This window comes from Lipotes vexillifer, unplaced genomic scaffold (genome assembly GCF_000442215.2).
Source record: "Lipotes vexillifer unplaced genomic scaffold, Lipotes_vexillifer_v1.1 scaffold29, whole genome shotgun sequence".
NCBI classification, from domain to species: Eukaryota; Metazoa; Chordata; class Mammalia; order Artiodactyla; family Lipotidae; genus Lipotes; species Lipotes vexillifer.
Genome location: NW_006776904.1, coordinates 605,597 through 617,510, shown reverse-complemented (window position 1 = coordinate 617,510; position 11,914 = coordinate 605,597). Strand labels below are relative to the sequence as shown.

The window sequence follows — 11,914 nt, the reverse complement described above, 5'->3', positions numbered from 1 at the left end:
GGAATGCCGTTTCATATATTCTTTTCTTCCAGTTTTATTGATATATAATTGACGTACAGCACTGTATAAGTTTAAGGTGTACAGCACAATGATGTGACTTACATATATCATGAAATAATTACCATGTTTCGTGAACATCCATTATCTCATATAGATATTAAAGATATAGAAAAAAAATTTTTCCTATGATGAGAACTCTTTGGATTTACCCTCTCAACAACTTTCATATGTAACATAGAGCAGTGTTAATTATATCTATCATGTTGTACATTACATCGCTAGTACTTATTTATCTTATAAATAGAAGTTTCTACCTTTTGACTGCCTTCATCCAATGAACCCCCATCCTCACTCCCCACCCCCAGAAAACACAGATCTGATCTCTTCTTCTGTGAGTTTGTTTGTTTTTGAAGTATACTTGACCTATAACACTATATTAGTTCCTGGTACATAACATAGTGATTCTATATTTCTATAGATTTCAAAATGATCACCATGATAAATTTAGTTACCATGCATATATTCTTAAAGTGCACCTTTTTTTTTTTCAAAAAAAGGTGGTCACACGTTCAGAAGGAAGAGTTCATACACTTACTCTGCGGGATGTAAAGTTAGAAGATGCTGGAGAAGTCCAACTAGTAGCAAAAGATTTCAAAACGCAAGCCAACCTCTTCGTGAAAGGTAATCACATGGCTTATTTTTTAAAACATGTATAATGCAGAGGTTCATAAATAATGCCAACTCTCAACTATCTGTATATGGCAAATACCACAGATCATTAAAATTCACCAAATATCAGAAAGTCTAATTTTACTTTTTGGCTTAACAAAATAGTTCACAGACTACTAAAAAAAAAAAAAAAGCCAAAATTGGCTAGAATAGGTTTTACTTCCTTTTTCCATCCCCACTGTTTTTACTGCATTTAAAAAACTGCTGGAGGAAGAATTATTATCAATAGGTATCTATCACTCTCTTAACCAAGAGTTGGCTATTATTTCCTTGATGTTTCATATTCTCTAAAAATGCTTTTCCTCTGTATATAAAAATAATGATGAAACATCATTATTAGACGAAAACATCTGAGTGGAATCAAAACTTACAAATGAAACTTAAAAACAGAAAAGCCCCCAAGATACAAGAGGAAAATTGAGGAGGTGCTGAAACTCTTGGAGAAGGAAAGGAGAAATACCTTGGCTAATTAGTATGATTCTTTCAGAACCCCCAGTTGAATTCACTAAACCTCTTGAGGACCAGACGGTCGAAGAGGAAGCCACTGCGGTATTGGAGTGTGAAGTATCCCGAGAAAATGCTAAGGTGAAATGGTTCAAAAATGGGACAGAAATTCTCAAAAGCAAGAAGTATGAAATTGTTGCTGATGGCAGGGTCAGGAAACTTATTATACACGGCTGCACCCCAGAGGATATTAAAACATACACTTGTGATGCTAAGGATTTTAAGACTTCCTGTAACCTGAACGTCGTGCGTAAGTATTCTTCTTACACAGCACTTTTCACTTGCAACTCTTTGATAACAACAACAAAAAAAACCCCACTTTTTTGCATGCCCTTCTTGGCCTAACCGCATTTCTTGGCAACTTACAGTATCGATACTGACGTAACATGATATTTTATGTGCTTAAAAAAAAGAGAGAGAGGTCCTTCCACTACATCTGGTCTGAGAAGGGCAGAGTGATCACTTTTTGCTATGCTTCTCACTGAGTAGTGAGAGATGTGCTCTTTGTCTACATGGGGTAAGCCTACTGCAGGAATATCTCGATACAGATGAGGACAAATTGAATTTAAAAAGACAAGAAGGGTGTCATAAAAAAGAAAAAGGAAAGGAAAGGAAAGCCATTGCCACTTGGAAGGAAAATGAATTTTCAGGTATGAGGAACCACTAGAAAATGATCATGAAATTTCAGTCTGAATAGGAGCACACTAGAGGTCTGCTGTAATATGATAAAGCCCACTCACATAATGCTGTCTCTGAGAATAAGAATGGAAAAGAAGATGGAGGGAAGCCTGTATCCCTTGAGTCCTATAAATGAAGAGAGCACTAATGGTTTTTAGCACAACTTCTTCCTCTGGTGGAAAATAAAACGTCTTTTTTCAGAATGCCACATGCTAGCTCATTTTTTTCATTCATTCATTTGTCCAGCAATAATATTTTAGTGTCTTTATTTTTGTGCAGTATTTGCTATTGGTTTAGTTGCTTCCCATCTGCCAACAGCTCATAGTGGCTTTGATTGTGCTTCCATGCCTCTTGGTCTGTTTTATTCTTTCCACTTTGTGGCTGTTCTGCTTTCGCTTATGACAGAATAGCTTCTTGGGTCTCCTTCTTCCCTTTGTTACCTACTTTATCTCTATTCTAAGAAGGCTCAGCAACAATGAGCATATCTTCAAGCCTATTAGCCAGCACTTGTGTCCCAGAATTTCACTGATCAAGAAAGGGCATCTTGGGAAGGACTCACAAGGAACCCTGAAAGAAGGAAGGGCATGTGGGCAGCTCTCCAATCCTATATATCCACCAACTTAATTCTGGAGATAAATGAAACCAGAGATTAAAAAAAAAAAAAATCACCCTTCCATTCAAAGCATGTTGTTTTGTCACACTAATGGACTTTATACCTGACTTATACGTGACCTCTTTGAAGCTGACACACACCAAAAAAGCTGAATGTATGTGATTTCAATTGCAAACTCATGTCTCTTAGCCATAGACAAGACTGATCATAGCTTTTCAAGCTGCACTGTCATTGAATTCTTCTAATTTCTCAAAGATTATGCTGCCTGCCTTAAATAAGATAACGATTCTTTGCTACTGGTGTTTCCTTTGACGATATCAACTTTCAACTCTGGAGAAGTATCAATGAAGATATTTCCTCCAGCTTTCATTCAGAACCGAGCTGGCGATAGATAGATAGATAGATAGATAGATAGATAGATAGACAGACAGATAGATAGCAAGAATTAGTTGGACATATATTATGCCACATAATTTTATGAAAACTTAAGAGATATGTAAAATGCAAAGTATCACAACTGAATGGCAGCTCCAAGTGATTTCCAAATCAGCTGTAACCTGCTAATATGAAAAAGCCCGCAAAAGCACCACAGTATGTCAGAGTGAATTTCTAGAAACCTCATTCTGAATTCTGATGACCTTCTCTTACAGCTCCTCATGTGGACTTCTTAAGACCACTCACCGATCTTCAAGTTAAAGAAAAAGAAATGGCTCGGTTTGAGTGTGAAATTTCCCGAGAAAATGCCAAGGTCTGTGATTGTGTGGTTGCTAACTTGTGTTTTCTGATAACTTTGTTTACTTTTGGTCTGACCAAAATGAAAAAAACAAGCAAAAAAATGAATCAAACCTCTCTGTAGTCATCACTTTACTTTTAGATTAATGATTATTACTTTAGTGTGAGATACATACTTGATTTAATTGTTCTCTTTTTAGTATTACTTTTACTCATTTGCTATTACTTGAAAAACACTGGACTTGCAATCAGGAGATTTAGATATTATTAATTTGAACCATATGCAATTGATGTTTTCTTAGGTTAAAAACAATCAAATAAAAAAAACCAACAATCAAAAATCAGCAATTTCATTATGTCTCAACTCAGTACTCCTGGTTGCCATTAACTACCATTGGCGAGTCAACTTTGAGTCCTGGAAAACAAAGGAGTTGGTCTGCATGAAATCCAAGGCCCTCTACGGCTCTATTACATGATCCCATTATTTTTAATAACTGATAATAGTATCACAGCTGCTCACTTAATAATTGAAGCAGTTTGTTCTTGTTTTGGGGGGTTTGGTTATATTTACCACTTTGGTTCTTCTACATAATGTAAAGTCTTATTGACTGCTTTTAGAAAAGCTTAGGATCATAATTCCTCTTAAGGACACACATGTGGAGGAACAACAGAACTGATAAAGGTATTTATTTATCTTAAATATAGGTTCAGTGGTTTAAAGATGGTGCTGAAATTAAAAAGGGCAAAAAATATGACATCATATCTAAGGGAGCAGTCCGCATTCTTGTCATCAACAAATGTCTAGTGGCGGATGAAGCAGAATATTCCTGTGAAGTAAGGACAGCGCGAACTTCCGGCATGCTGACAGTCCTGGGTAAGGATGAAGTCTTTCTTTGCAGGAGTGTATGTGTTGGGGAAAAAAAAAAATTCCAGTTTAATTCAATGTTTTTTGTTTTTAATTCTTCTTGCAGAAGAAGAAGCTGTCTTTACAAAAAATCTTACCAACATTGAAGTTAGTGAAACAGACACTGTAAAACTGGTTTGTGAGGTCTCCAAGCCCGGAGCAGAAGTAATTTGGTACAAAGGGGATGAAGAGATCATTGAAACAGGAAGATATGAAACACTTACTGTTGGACGAAAGAGAATCCTGATCATTCAGAATGCTCACCTGGAAGACACTGGCAACTACAACTGCCGACTCCCAAGTTCTCGAACCGATGGCAAAGTCAAAGTTCATGGTATGAAAATCACAATGAATACTATTGTATTTTAAGAAAATCATACCTGTTGCATGTAAGGTACAAATGCTTAATTTTTCAATATCTTGCAACTTTTTCTTTCCAGAACTTGCTGCTGAATTTATCTCAAAGCCTCAAAACGTTGAAATACTTGAAGGAGAAAAGGCTGAATTTGTCTGCTCTCTATCAAAGGAAAGCTTTGCAGCCCAGTGGAAGAGAGATGATAAGACCCTTGAATCTGGAGATAAATATGACATAATTGCTGATGGCAAAAAGAGGATCCTAGTTGTGAAAGATGCCACATTACAAGATATGGGCACTTATGTAGTCATGGCTGGGGCTGCCAGAGCAGCAGCTCACTTGACAGTAATTGGTAAGTTTGTTTGTGCTTCTTGGATTTACTTATATTTGCATCTACCACATTACTACTTCTTCATACTATAAAATCTTGTTGACTGCTTTCAGAAAAACTCAGGATCACAGTTCCTCTGAAGAACACCCGTGTGAAGGAACAACAAGAAGCTGTCTTTAACTGTGAGGTCAATACCGAAGGTGCCAAAGCCAAATGGTTCAGAAATGAAGACGCCATATTTGATAGTTCAAAATACATTATTCTCCAAAAAGACCTGGTCTACACCCTCAGAATTAGAGGTGCACAATTAGATGATCAAGCCAACTATAATGTGTCTCTGACCAATCACAGAGGTGAAAATGTTAAGAGTGCAGCCAATCTAATCGTAGAAGGTAAGTCACTTATTTGACATTAGAGATTTAAAAAATCAATTTCTATGATGAAAACAATTAAAATCAACACTCTTCTTCTCCTTTCCGACAGAGGAAGACCTTAGGATCACTGAGCCTCTTAAAGATATTGAAACAATGGAGAAGAAATCTGTCACATTCTGGTGCAAGGTGAACCGTCTCAATGTAAGACTGAACTGGACCAAAAACGGAGAAGAGGTGGCTTTTGACAACCGTGTTTTGTACAGAATTGATAAATATAAGCACTCTCTAATCATTAAAGACTGTGGCTTCCCAGATGAAGGCGAATACATTGTCACTGCTGGACAAGATAAATCTGTTGCTGAACTTCTCATCATAGAAGCCCCTACAGAATTTGTGGAACACCTGGAAGACCAGACAGTCACTGAGTTTGACGATGCTGTCTTCTCCTGCCAGCTCTCCAGAGAGAAAGCAAATGTAAAATGGTACAGAAACGGGAGAGAAATCAAAGAAGGCAAAAAGTACGTGAGAGCTTCTCAGTCTCTACTTCTGTAGCTATACATACAAGTTTGCCAATTTAGTGGTCATTATGCAAGCTAACCAATAATTCAATCTCTTCTTTTAGATACAAATTTGAAAAAGATGGCAGAATACATAGACTCATTATAAAAGACTGCAGGCTGGATGATGAATGTGAATATGCTTGTGGAGTAGAAGACAGGAGGTCTCGAGCTAGACTCTTTGTGGAAGGTACATATTAAGTGAAAGGACGATTTTTAATACTAGTACGTTTTTAAATGTCGTTAATCCCAATACAAACATGTTTGTATTTATTTCACATTTTCTTTTCAGAAATCCCTGTTGAGATCATCAGGCCTCCCCAAGACATCCTTGAAGCCCCTGGTACTGATGTTGTCTTTTTAGCTGAGCTCAACAAAGATAAGGTGGAAGTCCAGTGGCTAAAAAACAACATGATTATTGTCCAGGGTGACAAACACCAGATGATGAGTGAAGGAAAGATACACAGGCTACAGGTCTGTGACATTAAGCCCCGTGACCAGGGTGAATACAGATTTATTGCCAAAGACAAAGAAGCCAGAGCTAAGCTTGAACTGGCAGGTAAGTCCCTTTCTTTTATTTTCAAACATCCTTACAATACCACAGATACTGGGTAGGTTTCAGATTTCACAGTTAACTAATGAGAAAATGTTTGTGAAAGCTTTTTATTCCTATTAAGCCTTGTCCACATGTTAACTATTCTAATTCCTCTTACCACCAAGTGTCCTGAGTAAGAGGAAATTGACAGCATTGCTCTTTACATGCGGTAACCTTGCACAGCTCCTGGCACATGGCAGCTGTTCGTTAACTCCTAGAATTAACCTATTGCCCTGAGAGTCTTCCCAGCAAACCCAGACCTAGAGACAGCCCCATTCTTTTCTACTTTCCAAATCGCTGTGGGGCCTCTTAGGTCTGTTCTCATCCTGACCCAAGCTTCCAAGACATCCTTAGAGGTTGGCATTTTGAAAGAGCCATTAATGTACCTCTTGTGCATAAGAACAAGTTTATCTGGTTTATCTTGAACTAAGTATGAGGTGCCTATTTTATATAAAAAACAAAAAAACAAAAACATGTTCTGTGCACTATATTCAGGCCTCTGTTATTATTATTGGCAAAGAATGGAGATTTTGTGGTTTCATATCATACTTAGTCCTCTATTCTTCAGAGTCTGATAATTTGCAAAATAAGCCATGAGAACTCTAAGTCAGCTAGTGTTCTCTCCTGTAGTGTTACTGTGACATGTAACCAGTATTTGCTAACGAATGCATAGTAAAGAAGCTATGGCATAGCTGGACTACAATAAATAACTCAAAAGCATTCACATATTATTTTTCTCACTAGCCGCACCTAAAATCAAGACAGCTGACCAGGACCTGGTGGTTGATGTTGGCCAGCCTCTGACCATGGTGGTGCCCTATGATGCCTACCCCAAAGCAGAAGCTGAGTGGTTTAAAGCAAATGAACCTCTGTCTTCAAACACTGTTGATACTACAGCTGAACAGACTTCTTTCAGAATTTTAGAAGCCAAGAAAGGAGACAAAGGAAGGTATAAAATTGTGCTTCAGAACAAACATGGAAAAGCAGAAGCATTCATCAATTTACAAGTTATAGGTAAGCCCTTGAGTCACTTGGACTTTATTGGCAAAGCACAACTAAAAGCGTGATAACACACTAAAAAAAAAAAAAAATGTATATGTGAATTCCAGATGTTCCTGGGCCAGTACGTAACTTAGAAGTGACAGAAACATTTGATGGTGAAGTGAGCCTCGCTTGGGAAGAACCACTAACTGATGGTGGAAGCAGAATCATAGGTTATGTTGTTGAAAGACGTGACATCAAGAGAAAGACCTGGGTTCTGGCCACTGACCGTGCAGATAGTTGTGAGTTTACTGTCACTAGACTACAAAAAGGAGGAGTTGAGTACCTATTCCGTGTGAGCGCAAGAAACAGAGTCGGCACTGGTGAACCAGTAGAAACTGACAGTCCTGTAGAAGCAAGGAGTAAATATGGTAAGAAGTTGTTTTTAAGTAAATTGTAAACTAGCTTATCTTTGCTTTTATCCCTGAGATAACCTAAAGCCCGTGTTTTCTGGATATCCAGATGTTCCAGGCCCTCCTTTGAATGTAACGATCACTGATGTGAACAGATTTGGTGTCTCCTTGACATGGGAACCACCAGAGTATGATGGAGGTGCCGAGATCACAAACTACGTCATTGAATTAAGGGACAAGACTTCTATCAGATGGGAAACTGCCATGACAGTAAGAGCTGAAGACCTGTCTGCAACAGTCACTGATGTGGTGGAAGGACAGGAGTACAGTTTCCGGGTTAGGGCCCAAAACCGAATTGGAGTTGGAAAACCAAGTGCAGCCACACCCTTCATCAAAGTTGCTGATCCGACTGGTGAGTCCATCAAAAAAAGGGAAATAAGTAATCCATTTAATCAAGAAATTAAGCTTATCGATTAAAATAAATCAAATTAAACAGAAGTTAATGAAAAGAACATCAGAAAAATGTGAACAAAATTGTAGAACTCCAGACTGGGCCTGCTTGTATCCAGTGAATATGGGGATGATAGAAATGATTACAGCATTATCTTAATAAGCTGTCACTGAATTAAATGGTATGCTCCAACTCTTTCTTCCAATCCAGAGAGACCAAGTCCTCCTGTAAACCTAAACTCCTCAGATCAGACTCAGTCATCAGTTCAGCTCACATGGGAACCTCCTCTGAAAGATGGAGGAGGCCCAATATTGGGCTATATAATAGAACGATGTGAAGAAGGAAAAGATAATTGGATTCGTTGCGATAGGAAACTTGTCCCCGAACTGACTTACAAGGTAGGGCATGTGTATCTAAAATAGTCGGTAAATGATCATGGACTTAAACGTATATGTATTTTACAAATATTGATTCATAACTTTAGGTTACTGGATTACAAAAAGGAAATAAATATTTATATCGAGTATCTGCAGAAAATGAAGCTGGTGTTTCAGATCCATCTGAAATTCTTGGTCCTCTAACTGCTGATGATGCATTTGGTAAATGGATATTATATTTTTAGATTTGGGAATAGCCCATAGCTACTTTGGGGTACCAGGGATTTAAATACAGTACTGGAAACTCATTAAGTTTTCTTTTTGGTAGTTGAACCAACAATGGATTTAAGTGCATTTAAAGATGGCCTGGAAGTGATTGTGCCAAATCCTGTCAAGATCCTGGTTCCAAGTACAGGCTATCCAAGGCCAACTGCTACCTGGTCTTTTGGAGATAAAGTACTAGAAGCAGGAGACCGTGTGAAAATGAAAACCCTATCTGCCTATGCTGAGCTTATCATTTCTCCAAGTGAACGTCCAGACAAGGGCATTTACATGCTGAAGTTAGAAAATCGTGTGAAAGCAATTTCTGGGGAGATTGATGTCAGTGTAATTGGTAAGGAATGAAACTTTTGTGATCTAAGGTGATTTGACAGTATTAACAGATATTGGCTCAAGCTATTAATGACTTCTGACTGCACTTTTTCTTTCAGCTCGCCCAAGTGCACCCAAAGAACTGAAATTCGGTGAGATAACCCAGGACTCAGTACATTTGACTTGGGAACCACCAGATGATGATGGAGGAAGTCCATTAACCGGATATGTTGTTGAAAAGCGAGAAGTCAGCCGGAAAACATGGACTAAAGTGAGTTTTGAGCAACAACTACAGAAAAGAGAGTGGGGGAAGTCCTGAAATGTCGAGATGCCTTGCGAAGGTTTTATGTTTTTACCTTCACCTTGCTGAAAAAGTACCTAAAACTTTTTAAAATGTATTGATGCTAATGCTTCCTGAGGTAGTTCAACCAAGATTTGGTGTAATTGCCTCATTTTGTGAGCCTTACCAGATTTTCAACTAGGTTTATCAAAAAATAAAACAAAACTTACCTACTCAGTTGGTACCTGATAAGTATCCAATATGCCCTTTTAAGCTATAAGCCATTCTAAGGACACTAAGTACTTAACTCCCTGGTGGTCATACTTCTTCTCACTCCACTAGATTACCTTAGTTGGCCTAATCTGCCATTTTCTCTCCTCAGTTTATATACCATTACTGTTTTTTACCTTGATTTATCATATTTCTAATAACCAAGCTGGCAGAAAGAATCAACACCTTATTTGCCGACTTTTTAACGTGTACAAACTATGAAGCAGTTCCACCTTACGTTAGGCGTCAAATATTATTATGTCTTACTTTGCAATTTTTTCCTTAATATTGAAATCAACGTAAGAATAATCCTTAGCATTCAAAGCAACTTCCATCTGTAACCCTGCTCATGGTAAAAATATTTTGACGTAGGCAGAGTTTTTGGAAAACAGTTTATTAACTGTATTGCTTTGTCCCAGGTTATAGACTCTGTGAGCAACCTAGAATTCACAGTTACTGATCTTGTTCAAGGAAAAGAATATTTATTTAAAGTCTGTGCTCGTAACAAGTGTGGCCCCGGAGAACCCGCATATGTTGATGAACCTGTAAATATGTCAGCTCCTGCAAGTGAGTACATTCTTGATATTTTCTTACCTAGCCTCTTGTTACCTGTTTTTGCTTTTATTTTTATTCATGTATGTATTTATTTATTTGGCCGTGCCACGCAGCTTGTGGGATCTTAGTTCCCCGACCAGGGATCAAACCCATGTCCCCTGCACTGGAAGCACAGAGTCCTAACCACTGGACCACCAGGGAATTCCCACCTGTTTTTGCTTTTAGACCTGGAGTTGAAGTTATGGGGGAAAGACACAGATTGGCAGTATGGAGATTTCATAGATGGCCTATCTAAGACTGACTGTCTCTTTAAAATGCTATAGCGGTACCCGACCCACCAGAGAATGTTAAGTGGAGAGATCGAACAGCCAAGAGCATCTTCCTAACATGGGATCCACCTAAACATGATGGTGGTTCACGCATCAAAGGATATATAGTTGAAAAATGTCCACGTGGTTCTGATCGATGGGTCGCTTGTGGAGACCCAGTTGCAGAAACAAAGTAAGTTTTTAAACTATTTGGCACAAAAGTAAATATTTACTCTTACTAAAATGGGCTTTCTTTCGGGAAATCTAAATGTTAAGTTTAGAACTTCCTTGGTGTGCCTGTCTGATTTTTCCTCGTTTTTTTTTTGCGGTACGCGGGCCTCTCACTGCTGTGGCCTCTCCTGTTGCGGAGCACAGGCTCTGGACGTGCAGGCTCAGTGGCCATGGCTCACGGGCCCAGCCGCTACGCGGCATGTGGGATCTTCCCAGACCGGGGCACAAACCCGTGTCCCCTGCATCAGCAGGCAGACTCTCAACCACTGCGCCACCAGGGAAGCCCCTGCCTGTCTGATTTTTAAAAGTGCTGCTGAACTTACCCTTTAATCAAGGTTTTCATTAGTTAAAATGTTAAAGCAATCCAGAATTAATTTAAAGGGTAGTATTATACCAGGGGTATGAATTTTGGAAATATTATGAATACTACACAATGGAACAGATTAAATGCCTTAAGTAAAATATCCTATTTTGTTTTCTGACTGACAGAATGGAAGTAACAGGTCTTGAAGAAGGCCAGTGGTATGCCTATCGCGTGAAGGCCTTGAACAGGCTAGGAGCTAGCAAGCCAAGCAAACCCACAGAAGAAATCCAGGCTGTGGACACACAGGGTACTTACTTTTGGTTTTTGCTTTATCAGTCAGACTTTTGACTTTAATTCTGCCCAAACTTGGTAACATCGTAAATAATCTTTTCCAATTCAGAGGCTCCAGAAATTTTCCTCGACGTGAAGCTCCTTGCGGGTCTCACTGTAAAAGCGGGAACTAAGATTGAACTTCCTGCCACTGTAACTGGCAAACCTGAACCTAAAGTAACCTGGACAAAGGCTGATATGCTTCTGAAGCAGGACAAAAGAATCACCATCGAAAACGTTCCTAAAAAATCCACAGTGACGATCGTGGATAGTAAGAGAAGTGACAGTGGCACATACATTATCGAGGCCATGAATGTCTGTGGTCGGGCCACCGCTGTGGTGGAAGTGAACGTCTTAGGTAAGAGAGGCTTTCGTTTTAAAAATGGGCAAACTCGTTCCAGCTACTTTTTTTTTTTTTTTTTTTCTTCCCCGAGCCTCCCCAAGTTTGGAT

General features: G+C 38.7%; 1 protein-coding gene across 1 annotated transcript in view; it reads left to right on the top strand.

Moving 5' to 3' along the window:
• The window catches only part of TTN (titin), a 284,036-nt gene that overhangs the window by 182,019 nt on the left and 90,103 nt on the right, over nt 1-11,914 (top strand). Inside the window, exons 223-243 of the mRNA XM_007450732.1 lie at nt 558-681; nt 1,217-1,483; nt 3,175-3,272; nt 3,962-4,130; nt 4,228-4,494; nt 4,601-4,867; nt 4,960-5,238; nt 5,330-5,738; nt 5,843-5,967; nt 6,070-6,336; nt 7,117-7,386; nt 7,482-7,784; nt 7,876-8,178; nt 8,428-8,615; nt 8,702-8,816; nt 8,923-9,207; nt 9,305-9,456; nt 10,155-10,302; nt 10,614-10,791; nt 11,319-11,440; nt 11,534-11,821. Coding sequence (XP_007450794.1) covers nt 558-681; nt 1,217-1,483; nt 3,175-3,272; nt 3,962-4,130; nt 4,228-4,494; nt 4,601-4,867; nt 4,960-5,238; nt 5,330-5,738; nt 5,843-5,967; nt 6,070-6,336; nt 7,117-7,386; nt 7,482-7,784; nt 7,876-8,178; nt 8,428-8,615; nt 8,702-8,816; nt 8,923-9,207; nt 9,305-9,456; nt 10,155-10,302; nt 10,614-10,791; nt 11,319-11,440; nt 11,534-11,821 — 4,624 coding nt within the window. The remainder of the gene's footprint in view (nt 1-557; nt 682-1,216; nt 1,484-3,174; nt 3,273-3,961; nt 4,131-4,227; nt 4,495-4,600; nt 4,868-4,959; nt 5,239-5,329; nt 5,739-5,842; nt 5,968-6,069; nt 6,337-7,116; nt 7,387-7,481; nt 7,785-7,875; nt 8,179-8,427; nt 8,616-8,701; nt 8,817-8,922; nt 9,208-9,304; nt 9,457-10,154; nt 10,303-10,613; nt 10,792-11,318; nt 11,441-11,533; nt 11,822-11,914) is intronic.